Source organism: Mobula hypostoma, chromosome 10, assembly GCF_963921235.1.
Source record: "Mobula hypostoma chromosome 10, sMobHyp1.1, whole genome shotgun sequence".
NCBI lineage: Eukaryota > Metazoa > Chordata > Chondrichthyes > Myliobatiformes > Myliobatidae > Mobula > Mobula hypostoma.
In genome coordinates, this window is record NC_086106.1 from 116,558,274 (window position 1) to 116,573,830 (window position 15,557).

General features: G+C 42.3%; 1 protein-coding gene across 2 annotated transcripts in view; it reads left to right on the forward strand.

Annotated features, from left to right (window-relative positions):
* The window catches only part of rxfp2l (relaxin family peptide receptor 2, like), a 104,489-nt gene that overhangs the window by 41,913 nt on the left and 47,019 nt on the right, over window positions 1-15,557 (forward strand). For both annotated transcript variants that reach the window (XM_063061074.1, XM_063061075.1), the window contains exons 2-6: window positions 2,391-2,537; window positions 4,358-4,438; window positions 5,047-5,152; window positions 10,062-10,133; window positions 14,617-14,688. In XM_063061074.1, the coding sequence (XP_062917144.1) occupies window positions 2,391-2,537; window positions 4,358-4,438; window positions 5,047-5,152; window positions 10,062-10,133; window positions 14,617-14,688 (478 nt within the window). The remainder of the gene's footprint in view (window positions 1-2,390; window positions 2,538-4,357; window positions 4,439-5,046; window positions 5,153-10,061; window positions 10,134-14,616; window positions 14,689-15,557) is intronic.

The following is a 15,557-nucleotide window of genomic DNA, read 5'->3' on the forward strand; positions in this document are numbered from 1 at the left end:
AGTCAAGATGGTGCGTGCATACAATGCTCCTTTGATCGACATCTTCTGGATAGATCATGAAACCATCTTCTTCACTTTTATGTCTTTTTATGTTTGTTTCTCGTCTTGAATGTGATTCTGGAAATGTTCGAGCCTGTTTTTTGCTGTTTGGAGATTGTTTGGGTGCTTTAGCTCTCTGCCGTCTCTGAGAGGATTCCGGAAGGCAGAAGCAGTGTGAGTGAACCTTGTGGTGAGGAGTCTGCAGGATGGTGTGCAAGCCGATGTTTGACTTTATTTTGTCGATTATGGCTTCCGTTGTTTGCTGATTAAGGTGACGAGGGTGACTGAAACATCAATGCAGAAATTTGGAGATCATTCGGGTGTCCCAGCACTCTGCAGTCTCTGAAAGGATTCTGGGAGGCAGAGGCAGCGTGTGCCAACTTCGTAGTGGGTACACTGCAGGACGGGTCGCAAGCCAATGTTCGGCTCCATTTCGCCAGTAATAACATCCATTGTTCGCCGATTAAAGCGACAAAGGTGAATGAAGCATGGAAGTGAATGCAGAGCGAGAGCACTGGCTGCTTGCCGTCTTGATCAGTTGCTCAGTACCGGAGAGGGGTGAGCCTGCTGCTGCACCCAGAGAGTGTTGCAAAGACTCTTTCTGCGTTTTGGATGTGGACTTGGACTTTTCAGTCTTACAGTTTTTATATTCGATGTTTTTTTACCTGATCTTTTTGGGTTTTTTTTGTGGGGAGGGGGATTTGGGGGTCGATGTGCCTGATCCATTTTGTTTTTTTGTGCAGGAAGGGAAGTTTGGGGGTTGATGTGTCTGTTCCAGTTTTGTTCGTTTTTTTTGAGGGGAGATAGAATCTGAGGATTGATGACCATGCTGCCTTTCTTTTCTTTCTCGGCTTCATGGCTGCCCGGAGAATTAAAGAATTTCAGAGTTGTATACTTTAATAATAAATGAACCCTTGAAGCTCTCTTTACGACCCTATCTACTTGTGATGCCACTTTGAATGAATTTCCTTTGTTAAAATGTGGACGCTGCCTTTTTGACATGTTGCGTTATTAAACCCATCACTTTCCTAACAAATGGATTTCATCTTTCCTGACAGTTTATGATAGAACGGTGTTTCAGTGAAGGGGGTAATAGATCAAATTTAGGACAGTTTGATCCAGATAGTTTGAGTTCAGGTATATTAAAGTGAGTTGGAGCTGAGCTGACTGAGCATTAACACAGATGTTAGGTCAGGAATAGTGCTGGATAACTGATGTGAATCTATGTAAGAAAGGGAAACAGAACAAGACCAGGGAATCACAGATGATTTCACAAACATAGGAGATTCTGAGGATGCTGGAAATCTAGGGTACCAAACTTAATATGTTGCAGGTCAGGCAGCATCTACAGAGAAGAATGAACAGTTGATGTTTTGGGCTGAGACCCTTCATCGGGATGAAATGGAAGGGGGAAGAAGCCAGAATAAGAAGATGGGGAGGAATACAAGCTGGCAGGTGACAGGTGAAACCAGATGAGGGGGAAGGTGGGTGGATTGAAGTGAGAAGCTGGGAAATGATAGGTGGAAAAGAGGCACCAAAGGGAGGTGAAGGGCAGGAGAGGAGAAGAGAAGGGAAAGACATGGAACAGAATGGGGAATGTAAAAAAAGAAAAGGGGGGAGAGAGTGAAATTGATGTTCATGCCATCAGTTTAGAGGCTACCCGGATGGAATATGAGGTGTTGCTCCTTCAACCGGAGAGTGGCCTCATTATGGCAGTAGAGGATTCCATGGACTGACATGGAAATGGGGATGGGAAGTAGAATTGAATTGGGTGGCCACTGGGAAAAACCTGGATGGATCGTTGTAGAAGAGGCCCTATTAACTGGAATATTTCATGTCGTTGTAGTAAAGGCCCACCCTAAACCTCCGTCAGCAACTGCTTTCCACACATAGAGTTATTTTATCAGATCTGTGATTCTGATTCCATTGCAGACTTGTCTGTTGTGCCTGTTCTGCGAGCAGGAGTCAGCCATGAGTAGCGACCAGGCCTCAGACGGCAGATCCTGAGGTAGTATTCCCAGAATTCCCCAAATGAGTTTTGACTACTCACTATCTGTCTGAACTATTTTTAAAACTTTCTGATGATCAGAGACATTTAAAAGAAATTCATATGGATAAAAAATGAACATTTATAAAAACTTACAATACTAGGAAAGTATAATATTGGTGAGTATAATAATTAGAACAGTGTGGCCAGTTATTGAAGATGGGGCTTACTATGATAAAGCTCGGAAACATTTGCACAGTCGTTTATGTAAACAGTCACTAATGAATCTAATTCTGGAATTCAGGAGAAACTGGAGAATTTCCTTTTCAATTGTCAAATGTTATTCTTGTATTTGTTATTGCAGGTTGCAATGTAATTCACACAGAAGATCAAACCACATTCTGTCCTCCTGGGTACTTCCCATGTGGCAATCTCAGTGTGTGTCTGGCACAACCTCTTCAGTGCAATGGGATCAAAGAGTGTGAAAATGGAGCAGACGAAGACCATTGTGGTGAGTGCAGTGCGGGGCAAGGTTGTTTCTGGGGATTGCATGACTCGTACCTATAGCCATATATCTGAAACTAGGTTATCAAGCTAGCTAATTTGAGATTTAAGATTAGCTTTATTTATCACATGTACATCGAAACATCAAAACATACTGTGAAATGCATGACTTGAGATAGGGAAATGCTGGGGCAGCATGCAAGTGTAACCACCTTTCAGGTGCTAACATAGTGTGCCCACAACTTCCTAATCCTAAACATATGTCTTTGACATGTGGGAGGAAACCAGAGCACCCAGAGGAAACCTAAGCGGTCATAGAGAGAAAATACAGACTCTCTAATCTGTGGCAGGAATTGAACTCCAATCTCACATCTGTAAAGCATTGCGCTACTACGCTGCCCCCACGATGACACTGTGCCACCCATAATTTCAGGACCAATTCGACTGACCTCCGTCAATCGTGGGATTGAGTTTAGGAGCCGAGAGGTAATGTTGCAGCTATATAGGACCCTGGTCAGACCCCAATTGGAGTACTGTGCTCAGTTCTGGTCACCTCACTATAGGAAGGGTGTGCAGAGGAGACTTACAAGGATGTTGCCTGGATTGGGGAGCATGCCTGATGAGAATAGGTTGAGTGAACTTGGCCTTTTCTCCTTGGAACAACGGAGGATGAGAGGTGACCTGACACAGGTGTATAAGATGATGAGAGGCATTGATCGTGTGGATAGTCAGAGGCTTTTTCCCAGGGCTGAAATGGCTAACGGGAGAGGGCACAATTTTAAGGTGCTTGGAAGTAGGTACAGAGGAGATGTCAGGGGTAAGTTTTTTTGCGCAGGGAGTGGTGAGTGTGTGGAATGGGCTGCCAGCAGTGGTGGTAGAAGGCGGAAATGATAGGGTCCTTTAAGAGACTCCTGGATGGATACATGGAGCTCAGAAAAATAGAGGGCTATGGGTAAGCCTAGGTAGTTCTAAGGTAAGGACATGTTCGGCACAGCTTTGTGGGCCGAAGGGCCTGTATTGTGATGTAGGTTTTCTATGTTTCTATGTTTCTATGATAAATGTCTATTCTGAAAAATCCACAGTGAAATGAAACTTCTGCCCTCAATATATCAGCAACTAGTGTGGCTAAGTTTATGAGATTTCCTCACCGCCCACCTTCACCTTGAACACATACAGGTTATGCAGTGACTAACATAGAAAGTCTGCAGGTGCTAGAAACCCAAAGCAACACACACACCACGCTGGAGGAGCTCAGCAGGTCAGGCAGCATGCATGGGAAAGAGTTTGGACCGAGTTGGACCGGGACACTCCTTCAGGACTGAGGGGGAAGGGGGGAGATGCCTGAATTAAATGATAGGGGGAGCGGAAAGAGGCTAGCTGGAAGGTGACAGGTGAAGTGGTGAAAAGACAAGGGCTGGAGAAGAAAGAATCGGATAGGAGGGGAGAGTGGACCATAGGAGAAAGGGAAAGAGGAGGGGACCCAGAGAGGAGTAATAGGCAGGTGAGAAGAAGTAAATAGTGAGAATGGAGAATAGAGGGTGAGGATTTATTCACTGGAGGGAGAAATCAATATTCATGCCATAAGGTTGGAGAGTATCCAGACAGAACATAAGGCGTTGCTCCCCCACCCTGAGGGTGTTTATTCTTTTCCATAGATGCTGCCTGACCTGCTGAGTTCCTCCAGCTTTTTGTGTGTGTTACATACAGTACAAGTATATTCAGTTTTGGATATGTTCATATTTGATGGTGATTCTTGAGTTCATGGTCAGAGTGAAGCCTTGAGATAATCTCCACCATTTCTCATTTACTTATTTTTTTCCCATTCAGAAGACTTGGGTGGCTGGCCCCAGATTATGGACTGGTACATAATGCAACTTATTATTCGTGATGACAAACTGATCAATTGCTGTGAGTAAGCACTTTATATGGAGAATAACAATCAACGATCTAGAAATTCAGGAGCACCTACATTTTGAAATATATGTGTATTTAAAACTAAGGCTTAATTATTCATAGAGTGATAGAACACTGCAGTAGAGTTACAAGCCCTTCAGACCAGCTGGTCTATGCTGAACTATTATTCTGCCTAGTCCCGTTGACCTGCACCCAGACTCTTTTATAGCCCCCAAACCCCTCCCATCCATAAACCTATTTAAATTTCTCGTCAATGTTGAATTTGAACCCACACCCATCACTTCTATTGTCGGCTCATTCCACACTCTTGCCCCTTATTTCCCCTTTATATTCCCTTAAACATTTCACTTTTCACCCTTAACTCATGACCTCTAGTTCCAGTCTCACCCAACATCAGTGGAAAAAGCCTGCTTGCATTTACCCTATGTATACCACCTCATGGTTTTGAATACCTCTGTCAAATCTCCCCTCAATCAAAAGATGTGTTCCACTTCTACCATTGTGTCTTGCTTTATGTACACTAATTCTCCTCAACTAAACAGAAGTTATTTCCATTCCTTTTCATATAATTGTTTCAATGACTATCTTGTCCTTCCTTGCAGCACTTGAGGTGTATCCAGAACGGTGTTTATGTAAAGGCTGGACAGTTAGTTGTGAAGATGCAGGCCTTCTCACTGTTCCAACGGTCTCGTCCAATGTACTTATACTGTAAGTAGCTTCATAGCAGTCAAAAAACATGTTGGATGGCAGAGCTACCTGTACATTTATTTTTCACCTTATCTTTACTTTTCATAGTCCAACACTTGGGAAAGGCTGCCCCTCCCCCTTCTCTCTTTTTCTTTTCCCCATTCTGGCTCCCCTTCACCCCTTCTCTTCTCCTCACTTGCCCATCACCTCTGTCTGGTTCTCCTCTTCCTTCTCTTTCTCCCATGGTCCACTCTCCCCTCCTATGAAATTCCCTCTTCTTCAGCCTGTTACCTTTCCCACCTATCAACTCCCAGCTTCTTACTTTATCCACCTCCCTCACCCACTCATCTTCCCCCTCATCTGGATTTACTGCCAACCTTTACTCCTTCCCCTACCTCTGTCTTCTTATTCTGTCTTCTTCCCCCTTCCTTTCCAGTCCAGATGAAGGGTCTCTGCCTGAAAATGTGACTGTTTATTCCCCTCCATAAATGCAGGATGACTTGCTGAGTTCCTCCGTCATTTTGTGTGTGTTGCTGGAGATTTCCAGCATCTACAGAATCTCTTGTAATTAAACTAACTCATTGTGGTTGAGCATCAAAATATATAATTCAAGGTACAATGATTGGAAGAGTTAAAATTAAAATAGAATTTGGTAAGGGGAGGAGCATTCAAAATACAAAGGTTAACTTTGTATGCATCTGTGTAAATGCATAGTATATTTCTTATAAGGTTGGTAATGCAAAAAACAAGATGGAAATGTAAAGCCATATTGCACTACACCTCAGAAACAAGCCCATTGGCCCATCTAGTGTCAAACCAAACTATTATTCTGCCTCGTCCCATCACCTCACTTGGCCCATAGCCCTCCCGTCCATGTACATATCCAGACCTCTTCAATGTTGAAATCGAACCCATGTCCACCACTTCCTCTGGCAGCTCATTCCACACTTGCACCACCCTCAGAGTGAAGTTTGCCTTCGGGTCCCCCTTAAATATTTCACCTTTCACTTTTAATCTGTGTGGTGTGTGGCCAAGTGGTTAGGGCGTTGGACTAGCGATCTGAAGGTCGTGAGTTTGAGCCTCGGCCAAGGCAGCATGTGTGGCCTTGAGCAAGACACTTAACCACACAATGCTCCAGTCTACCCAGCTGAGAATGGGTACCGGCAAAGATGCTGGGGGTTAACCTCGCAATAGACTAGCATCCTGGCCGGGGGGGGGGGGGGGAGACTCGTACTCTCAGTCGCTTCAAGCCACAGAAACCGGCATAAGCACTGGCCTGATGGGCCACAAGGCTCGTGACAGACTTTAATCTAAAAAAAAACTTCTAATCTGTGGCCCTGAGACCTAGTTTCACCCAGACTTAATGGAAAAAGCCTGCTTGAATTAACCCAATCTATACCCCTCATAAGTTAGGATGGCATGGCACAACACATTACAGTACAGACGACACAGGTTTAATTCCCACAGCTGCCTTTAAGGAGCTTGTACGTTCTCCCCATAACCACATGGGTTTCTTTCGGGTGCTCCTGTTTCCTCCCACAGTCCAAAGGCATACAGGTTGGTTGATTAAAATTGGTCTCTGTAAATTGTCCCATAATTAGGCTAGGATTCAGTCAGGGGATTGCTGGGTGGTGCAGCGCAAAGGCCCAGGAAGGCCTATTCTGTGCTGCATCTCAAGAAATAAATAAATACATTTTGTATACAATAGAGATAAATAACAGAGGCATGACGTAGATTAGTAACAGATTTTGCTCCGAGAAAAAGATTATGCTTATTCTTTCCGGCTGCTAGATATTTTTCAAAGGTATATAATGAAATAGAGGTGGCAGTTCATTCTGGAAGATATTAGTGTTGAAGAGTGCCCTCAACATTGGATTATGTTGAATAATGGTAAAGGTGCGATCATGTCACTGTGGACACCACCAAATATTAGTGAGGAAATAGGGAGCAAGTGGATAAAAAGTTGTTATTGAGAAATGCAAGAACCCGAGGGAAGTGATAATGCAAGATTTTAGCTACTCCAAATTCAGATGGGTAATTGCATTAAGAGCATTAAAAAGGAGGAATTTCCAAATTCCAATCAGAAGAATTTACTTGATGTTTCCCAGTCAACCAGGTTGAGATTGACGGTTGTGGTCCAAAGCAAAAAAGTCTCTCAAGTGTTGAAATTTATAGCAAGGGAGTAGCTAATAGAAGGAGTTCAGCTTTGGAGAGTGAAAGAAAAACCTAGAACAAACACACCTAAATGGAGTAGTGTGAGTGGTGCCAGTGTCTGCAAACTGTGGTATGAACTGGATTGGGGTGTTGAAGTGAAAAACTGCCATAATGGAGGAATAGAGATGTAAAGGAGGGAGGGGGGAATCTTTATAAAGGAGATGGTTCGGGAACAATTTAGTACATTCCTACAAGAGAACAATCAAAGCTGGAAGGTTCTGAATCTGAGGTTAGTTCAGAAAGTGGTAATGATGTCCATCAGACCATAAAGCACCGCAGAATTAGCCCACTTGCCCATCCAGTCTGCTCCACCATTCCATCATGGCTGATTTAATATCCTCCTCAATCCCACCCTGCTACCTTCTCCCCATAATCTTTGACGCACTTACTAATCAAGAACCTATCAACCTCCACTTTAAGTATACCCAATCACTTGGCCTCCACAGCCATCTGTGGCAATGAATTCCACAGATTCACCACTGTTTAGCTAAAGAAATTCCACTTCATCTCTGTTCTATATATTTCTATTCTGAGGTTGTGGCCTCTGGTCCTGGACTCTCCTATCATAGGAAACACCCTCTCCACACCCGCTCAATCTCGGCCTTTCAATATTCGAAAGGCTTCAATGAGATCTCCCCTCATTCTTCAAAATTCCAGCGAGTACAAGGCCAGAGCCATTTAAAAAAAAACACTCCTCGAATTTTAATCTTTTCATTCCCGGGATCATTCTCATGAACATTGTCTGGACTCTCCCCATTGTCAGCTATGTTCTATTGAATGGTGGAGAAGGCAAGCTGGTCCAAATGCCCCCCTTCTGCTTTTGTTTCTGATGTTCTTATGTCTTTCAGACTCACCACAGTATTAGTCCAAATGTTCCCTCACCACAGTCTCATTTCCCTCCATTGAGGGCATTTATAGCAGCAGGTGCAGAAAGAAGGCTGGGAAGATCATGGGGGACACCAGTCACCCTGACCATAAACTGTTTCAGCTGCTTTTGTCGAGCAAATGTTACTACATCGTTAAAGCCAGGACCAACAGGTTAATAGGACAGCTTCTTTCTACAAGCCATTACTCTTTTAAATTCACATGTCTGTACTTAATGATGGAGTCATGACGCAAAGATTTTTACTCCCTGACATTGTTGGATGCATGTAAGATTTAAATAAATTTTAATGTGTAGAAAAAAAGCTTAACTACAGAAGTGAGATGAGAGGAACTGTTCTTTGCAACACTATGGCATTTAATTATGACATCAAGTAGTGCTAACCAAATTGAAGTCGCAGAAATTCAGAATCTGAATCAGAATCAGGTTTATTATCACCGGCATGTGACGTGAAATTTGTTAACTTAGCAGCAGCAGTTCAATGCAATACATAATCTAGCAGACAGAGAAAAAAAAAATAAATAAAATAAAACATAATAATAAATAAACAAGTAAATCAATTACATGTATTGAATAGATTTTTTAAAATGTGCAAAAACAGAAATACTGTGAGGTGGTGTCCAAAGGTTCAATGTCCATTTAGGAATCGGATGGCAGAGGGGAAGAAGCTGTTCCTGAATTGCTGGGTCTGCCTCAGATTGTTAAAAAATGTGCAAGAACAGAAATACTGTATCTTAAAAAAAATTAGCTGGTGTCCAGAGCTTCAAAGTCCATTTAGGAATCGGATGGCAGAGGGGAAGAAGCTGTTCCTGAATCACTGAATGTGTGCCTTCAGGCTTCTGTATCTCCTACTTGATGGTAACCGTGAGAAAAGGGCATGCCCTGGGTGCTGGACGTCCTTAATAATGGACGCTGCTTTTCTGAGACACCGCTCCCTAAAGATGTCCTAGGTACTTTGTAGGCTAGTGCCCAAGATGCAGCTAACTAGATTTACAACCTTCTGCAGCTTCTTTCGGTCCTGTGCAGTAGCCCCTCCATATCAGACAGTGATGCAGCCTGTCAGAATGTTCTGCACGGTACAACTATAGAAGTTTTTGAGTGTATTTGTCGACATGCCAAATCTCTTCAAACTCCTAATAAAGTATAACCGCTGTCTTGCCTTAGAGGGAGCCGTCCACTGGTTGGGGGTGGGGGGGCAGTCTTTACACAAGAACAACAGTGTTTGATTGTCAGAAGCCAATCATTCCAACCCTCATTTGTCATTGCAGCATATCTTCAGGCCATCAAAGAACATACCATCGATTAGTATTTAAAAATGGTAAGGAATATGAAAAAGGAAGAGGAAATGGGACATTGCTGAAACAATCTCTGCATTCATTTTAATGATATCTAAAAGCCAATGAACGGCAGAGGAAATTGTTGTTATATGAAAAGTCAACTGATTGCTGTGACAGAAAGAATGAAAAGTCTCAACAAACACAAGGAAGGACTGAGAGAATTGGACTTTAGCATGTGGAAAGCCAGCAGGAGTTGATATCAAAACCTATTTATTTAACCTTGCCTTTAAATAACATTATCTTGTCTTTTCATGTTTCCACTTTAAACTACATAATTTGTATGAAAACTACTCTATAAATGTTACTATTATTGTCATGAGCCAGTTGTCTCTTCTTCTGTTGAAACTTTTATACTGATGCAGATGCTCAATCCAGTAAAACAGGAATAATTTGGAACATTTGCATTAGATAAGAGCTCGCTGCTGTTCTGAATGTTGTGGTAAATACAATGGAAAATGTATTCAGAATGAATTTTTATATCTCTTTCTTTGTCTAGAGATCTAAGTTTTAACAACCTCACAACTCTCACAGATGAAATGTTCATCAGATATCGAGAACTGGATATATTGTAAGTATTTCCAGAACAAAGAATACATTAATTAACCATTGGAATAAAAAAAAATCAGCAGAAAATTACTATCAAGATTCATACGTTGAAGCTGATCACTAATGTTAGTTTTGGAGAAATACAAGTCAGTTGTCTCATTTTAAAACGGTACAGGGCTCTCTGATTTACAGAAATCCAAATTTACAGAACTTCTTCAATATATTTTAAAGCACTTTCAAGGTTGTGGTAAACCATATATATATGTTGTAACTGGGTTACCTGTCTGGACACGCCCCTCTGCTGACTGCCCCTGTGGCTCCTCCCACAGACCCCTGAATAAAGGCGATTGTGCCACTGCTCCTCCTCTCAGTCCAGGGGCAGACACACAGCATGCTGGAGGTCACATTTTACTGTGAATAAAAGCCTTTCAGTATGTACTCTACTTCCAGTCTTTTGGAGTTATTGATGGTGCATCAAAGGTACAATAATAATAACAAGTTTTGCAATTCATTGTAGACCCTCACCATCCCAGATAATGCCCTCGTCTCATTACTGCCACCAGGGAGATGGTACAGCAGGTGGTGGACATGCAATTAACATTTTAGGAACAGCTTCTTCCCCTACACCACCAGATTTCTGAACGGTCTATGAACACTATCTCACTATTTTAATCTCTTTTGTCACTTTTTTACAGTACTATGCAAAAGCCTTAGGCATATATACTGTATGAATGTGTGTGTGTGTGTGTGTGTGTGCGTGTGTGTGTGTGTGTGTGTGTGTGTGTGTGTGTGTGTGTATATAGTGATTTTATGTATTGCACTGTATTGCTGATATGGGTCTCTATTATAGACTGAGTGAAAAAGGGGAAGGAAGAGGGGAAGCATGGCTGTGAAAAGGGGAAGGAGAGGGGAAGCACCAGAGAGATATTCTGTAATAGTCATAGTCATAGTCATAATCATGCTTTATTGATCCCGGGGGAAATTGGTTTTCGTTACAGTTGCACCATAAATAATTAAATAGTAATAAAACCATAAATAATTAAATAGTAATATGTAAATTATGCCAGGAAATAAGTCCAGGACCAGCCTATTGGCTCAGGGTGTCTGACCCTCCAAGGGAGGAGTTGTAAAGTTTGATGGCCACAGGCAGGAATGACTTCCTATGACGCTCTGTGCTGCATCTCGGTGGAATGAGTCTCTGGCTGAATGTACTCCTGTGTCCAAGTAGTACATTATGTAGTGGATGGGAGACATTGACCAAGATGGCATGCAACTTGGACAGCATCCTCTTTTCAGACACCACCATCAGAGAGTCCAGTTCCATCCCCACAACATCACTGGCCAATAAACCAATAGTTTGGAATCAAATGATCTTGCCTGGGGTCTCAGGGCTGGGTGTGTCTACATCCACGCCGCCCACTGCCCTTGGCACTCCTTCTCCACCACCCGTGCCACACCCCTCCCGCAGCGCTCCACCTTCACCATTCCCGACATCCTTTGCTCCTACCAGATTTACAAACTCGCTCTCCGCTCCATGTTGACAAATACAGTACTGTGCAAAAGCCTTAGACACCCTAGCCATATACTGTATATGTGCCTAAGACTTGTGCACAGCACTGTATTTCTTATTGTAACTTATAGCAATAATTATTCAGCTGTACTGTTGCTGCAAAGCACAAATTTCATGATGTATGTCCACGATAATCAGAATCAGGTTTAACGTCACCAGCATATGTAGTAAAATTTCTTGTTTTGCAGCAGCAGTCCATTGCAATACCTAATAATAAACTGTAAATTACAGTAAAGTGTGTATATATTTTTTAAGTTAAATAACTAGTGCAAAAAGAGAAGAAGAGTAGTGAGGTAGTGTTCATGGGTTCAATGTCCATTCAGAAATCTGATGGCAGAGGGAGAGAAGCTTTTCCAGAGTCTAAATCATGGATCTGTAGTTATCGGACAACATTCTGATGCAAGTATTAGTATTGTCCAGGTGATCATAGGCTGTGTGAAAAGCCAATGAGATCGTATCCACTGTAGGCCAATAAGCAAATTGCGGTGGGTAGAGGTGCTTGCTTAGACAGGAGTTAATTCTTGCCTTAACCAACCCGTCAAAGCACATTGTCTCCATGGATGTGAATGCTACTGGATGATAGTCATTAAGGCAGCTCACCCTGCTCTTCTTGGGCATTGGTATGATTGTTGCCCTTTTAAAGCAGGTGGGAACTTCTGACTGTAGCAGTGAGAGATTAAAGAGGTCTTTGAACACTCCTGCCAGTTGGTTGGCGTAGGTTTCAGAGTCCTACCAGGTACATCATCAAGGCCTGTTGCCTTGCGAGGATTCACCCTCTTGAAAGACGTTCTGACGTCAGCCTTCGAGGCAGAGATCACAGGGTCACCAGATGCTGCAGGGATCCTCATAGCTCTAGTGTTATTCTCCCTTTCAAAAACTGCATAAGTGACGTTCGTCTCATCTGGGAGTGAAGGATCACAGCTATTCCTGATGTTAGGTTTCATTTAGTAATGGCCTCCAAACCCTGCCAGAGTTGATTCATCTTCTAACCACAATCGGAATTGTTCCTTTGCTCTTGAGATTGCCGTCTGTAAATTGTACCTGGCTGTTTCTGATTCTGATGCTTATTAATGACTGAGCACAGTATCTGTTCCATTAGTTTAAATATGGGTGGTGTTAGGGTAAAGATTTAATGAAATGAAATAAGATAATTATAGCAAATACACGCAATAGTTGTAGTGTGATCACTCAAAACGAGTGTGACCTTCTCCTAAGGGGTTGCCTTTTGGTGGGTCCTCAAGTGGCTGTAGAGGGTGATCCAGGATCCACAAATTCTGGTGCAGTGGAGCAAAATACAATGTGGTTAGTATATAAAATATCTGTAAGCTGGAACCAGCTTATAATTAAAATTTCATCTTTATTTCATTGATTTAGAATACAATCCAGGTCTGTCCCCCACCCCAATCCATATCATCCATATCTTTAAAACAAACCTCCAGTTCTTTAACATCAGTGAAGCCTTTTCTGCCTCCCATTGGAAAATGCTGGATTTTTGGTGGATCTGCAGAAGAGTTACCAAGGCCCTTTTGCCAGCACTAATTCCACCAAAGTACAGACCACAATGGTACTGACCATGCCGTGTGCCTGCTGACTCTCAGAGTTTCCGGAATCTGACATATAAAGTGCAGTTTGCACATTACAAAGAGTGCATGCATTTTTTGTCTGTTGAAATGTGTAAATGAAACAGTGCCATAACAATGCAAAGCTGATTGTTGTCATGCAGATTCAGCCAAATAAATTGACCATAAAATTAGATCTTCCTTGGTGGGATTTAAAGGCATGTCTAACACCTATTGAATTGTCAGAGGTTATACTCCATTTGTTGCTCTGATATTGGAGACAGCGATTGGGGTACTAACTTGAAATCCTTACTAGAATAAAAAGATCAACACAATAACGTAAGAATGAATACTGGCCATTTCCAAAAGATTGCACTGTTTCCAGGAAAACTGCTTTTGTTCAGTTAATCTACTTTAACAAATACCTTGGAAGTATTTGAAGTGTGATTATTTATTCATTTATTTAGAGATTCAGTGAAGGGTGGGCCCTCCCAGCGCTTTGAGTCGTGCTGCCCCAGCAACCCCTGACCGCACTGATTTAGCCCTAACCTAATCATGGGGCAATTTACAATGACCATTTAATCTACCTGGTAGGCCTTTGGACTGTGGGAGGAAACCGGGGCATCTGGGGAAAACTCTAACATTCCTCAGAGACTCCTTAAAGAGGACGCCAGAACTGAATTTTGAAGTCTGGAGGGTTGTCAGAGGTTACAGTGGGACATTGATAGGATGGAGAACTGGGCTGAGAAGTGGCAGATGAAGTTCAACCCAGATAAGTGTAAAGTGGTTCATTTCGGTAGGTTAAATTTGAAGACAGAATATAATATAATATAATATTAATTCACTCTTAGCAGTGTGAAGGATCAGTGAGATCTTGGGGTCCATGTCCATAGGACACTCAAAGCTGCTGTGCGGGTTAACAGTGTTGTTAAGAAGGCATATGGTGTGTTGGTCGTCATCAACTGTGGGATTGAGTTCAAGAGCTGTGAGTTCTGGTCACCTCATTACAGGAAGGATGTGGATGCTATAGAGAGAATGCAGAGGAGATTTACAAGGATGTTGCCTGGATTGGGGAGCATGCCTTATGACAATAGGTTGAGTGAACTTAGCCTTTTCTCCTTGGAGTGATGGAGGATGAGAGGTGACCTGATAGAGGTGTATAAAATGATGATAGGCATTGATCGTGTGGATAGTCAGAGGCCTTTTCCCAAGGTTGAAATGGCTAACACGAGGGGGCATAGTTTAAAGGTGCTTGGAAATAGGTACAAGGGGGATGTTAGAGGTAAGTTTTTCACACAGAGAGTGGTGGGTGCATGGAATGGTGTCAGTCTTTTTTGTCTTATTTTTGAAGTAGATTTCTGTCTTTTATTCCACAGGATGTTGCAATTTAATTCAATTAGTTCCATATCCAGCAAAGCCTTTTCAGGACTTTCCAAACTGAGAAAACTGTGAGTATTTAAAGGGTTGAGAGCTTACTTAGTGATTTCACTCCATCCTATACTATTCAGCGAAAATCGTGATTATCACTGGTACATAATAACCAGACATTATGCTTTTATTTACACAAGAGATTCTGTAGATGCTGGAAATCCACTGACAAAATGCTGGAGGAATTCAACAGGTCAGGCGGCATCTATGGAGATGAATAAAGAGACAATGTTTCGAGCCAAGACCCTTCATCAGAACTAATGAAAGGTCTCGGCCCAAAACATTTTCTCTTTATTCATCTCCAGAGATGCTGCCTGACCTGCTGAATTTCTCCAGCGTTTTGTTTGAGATTTTATCAGAGTATATATTATTCCACAAGATTCAATTCTCCAGAAGTTTATTTCTAACTGGCTCAGACGAGACGGATAAGAAAATTCCTTGATAAGAACAGCCTATGAGATGCTTTCATTTATGATGTCATACAGGATGCAGACAAAGCAGCTACAAAAGTGGTAAGGTAGCACAGTCGTTAGCACATTATTATAATGCCAATGACTGAGGCTATGTCCACACTACGCCGGATAATTTTGAAAACGAAGCTTTTTCTCTTCGTTTTGACCTTCCGTCCACACTGAAACGGCGTTTTCATCCCCCAAAAACAGAGATTTTCAGAAACGGTCTCCAGAGTGATTAAAACTGAAAACGCCTAATATCTGTTGCAGTATGTACGGGGTAACTGGAGCTGTCATGACGTGCCGGAACAGACGGCGGCAGTGCAGCATTTCATTGTTTTCTTCTTATTGTTATTCTTATTATTATTATTTCTACTTTATTGTCGCCAAACAATTGACACTAGAGCGTAATACCATCACAGCGATATTTGATTCTG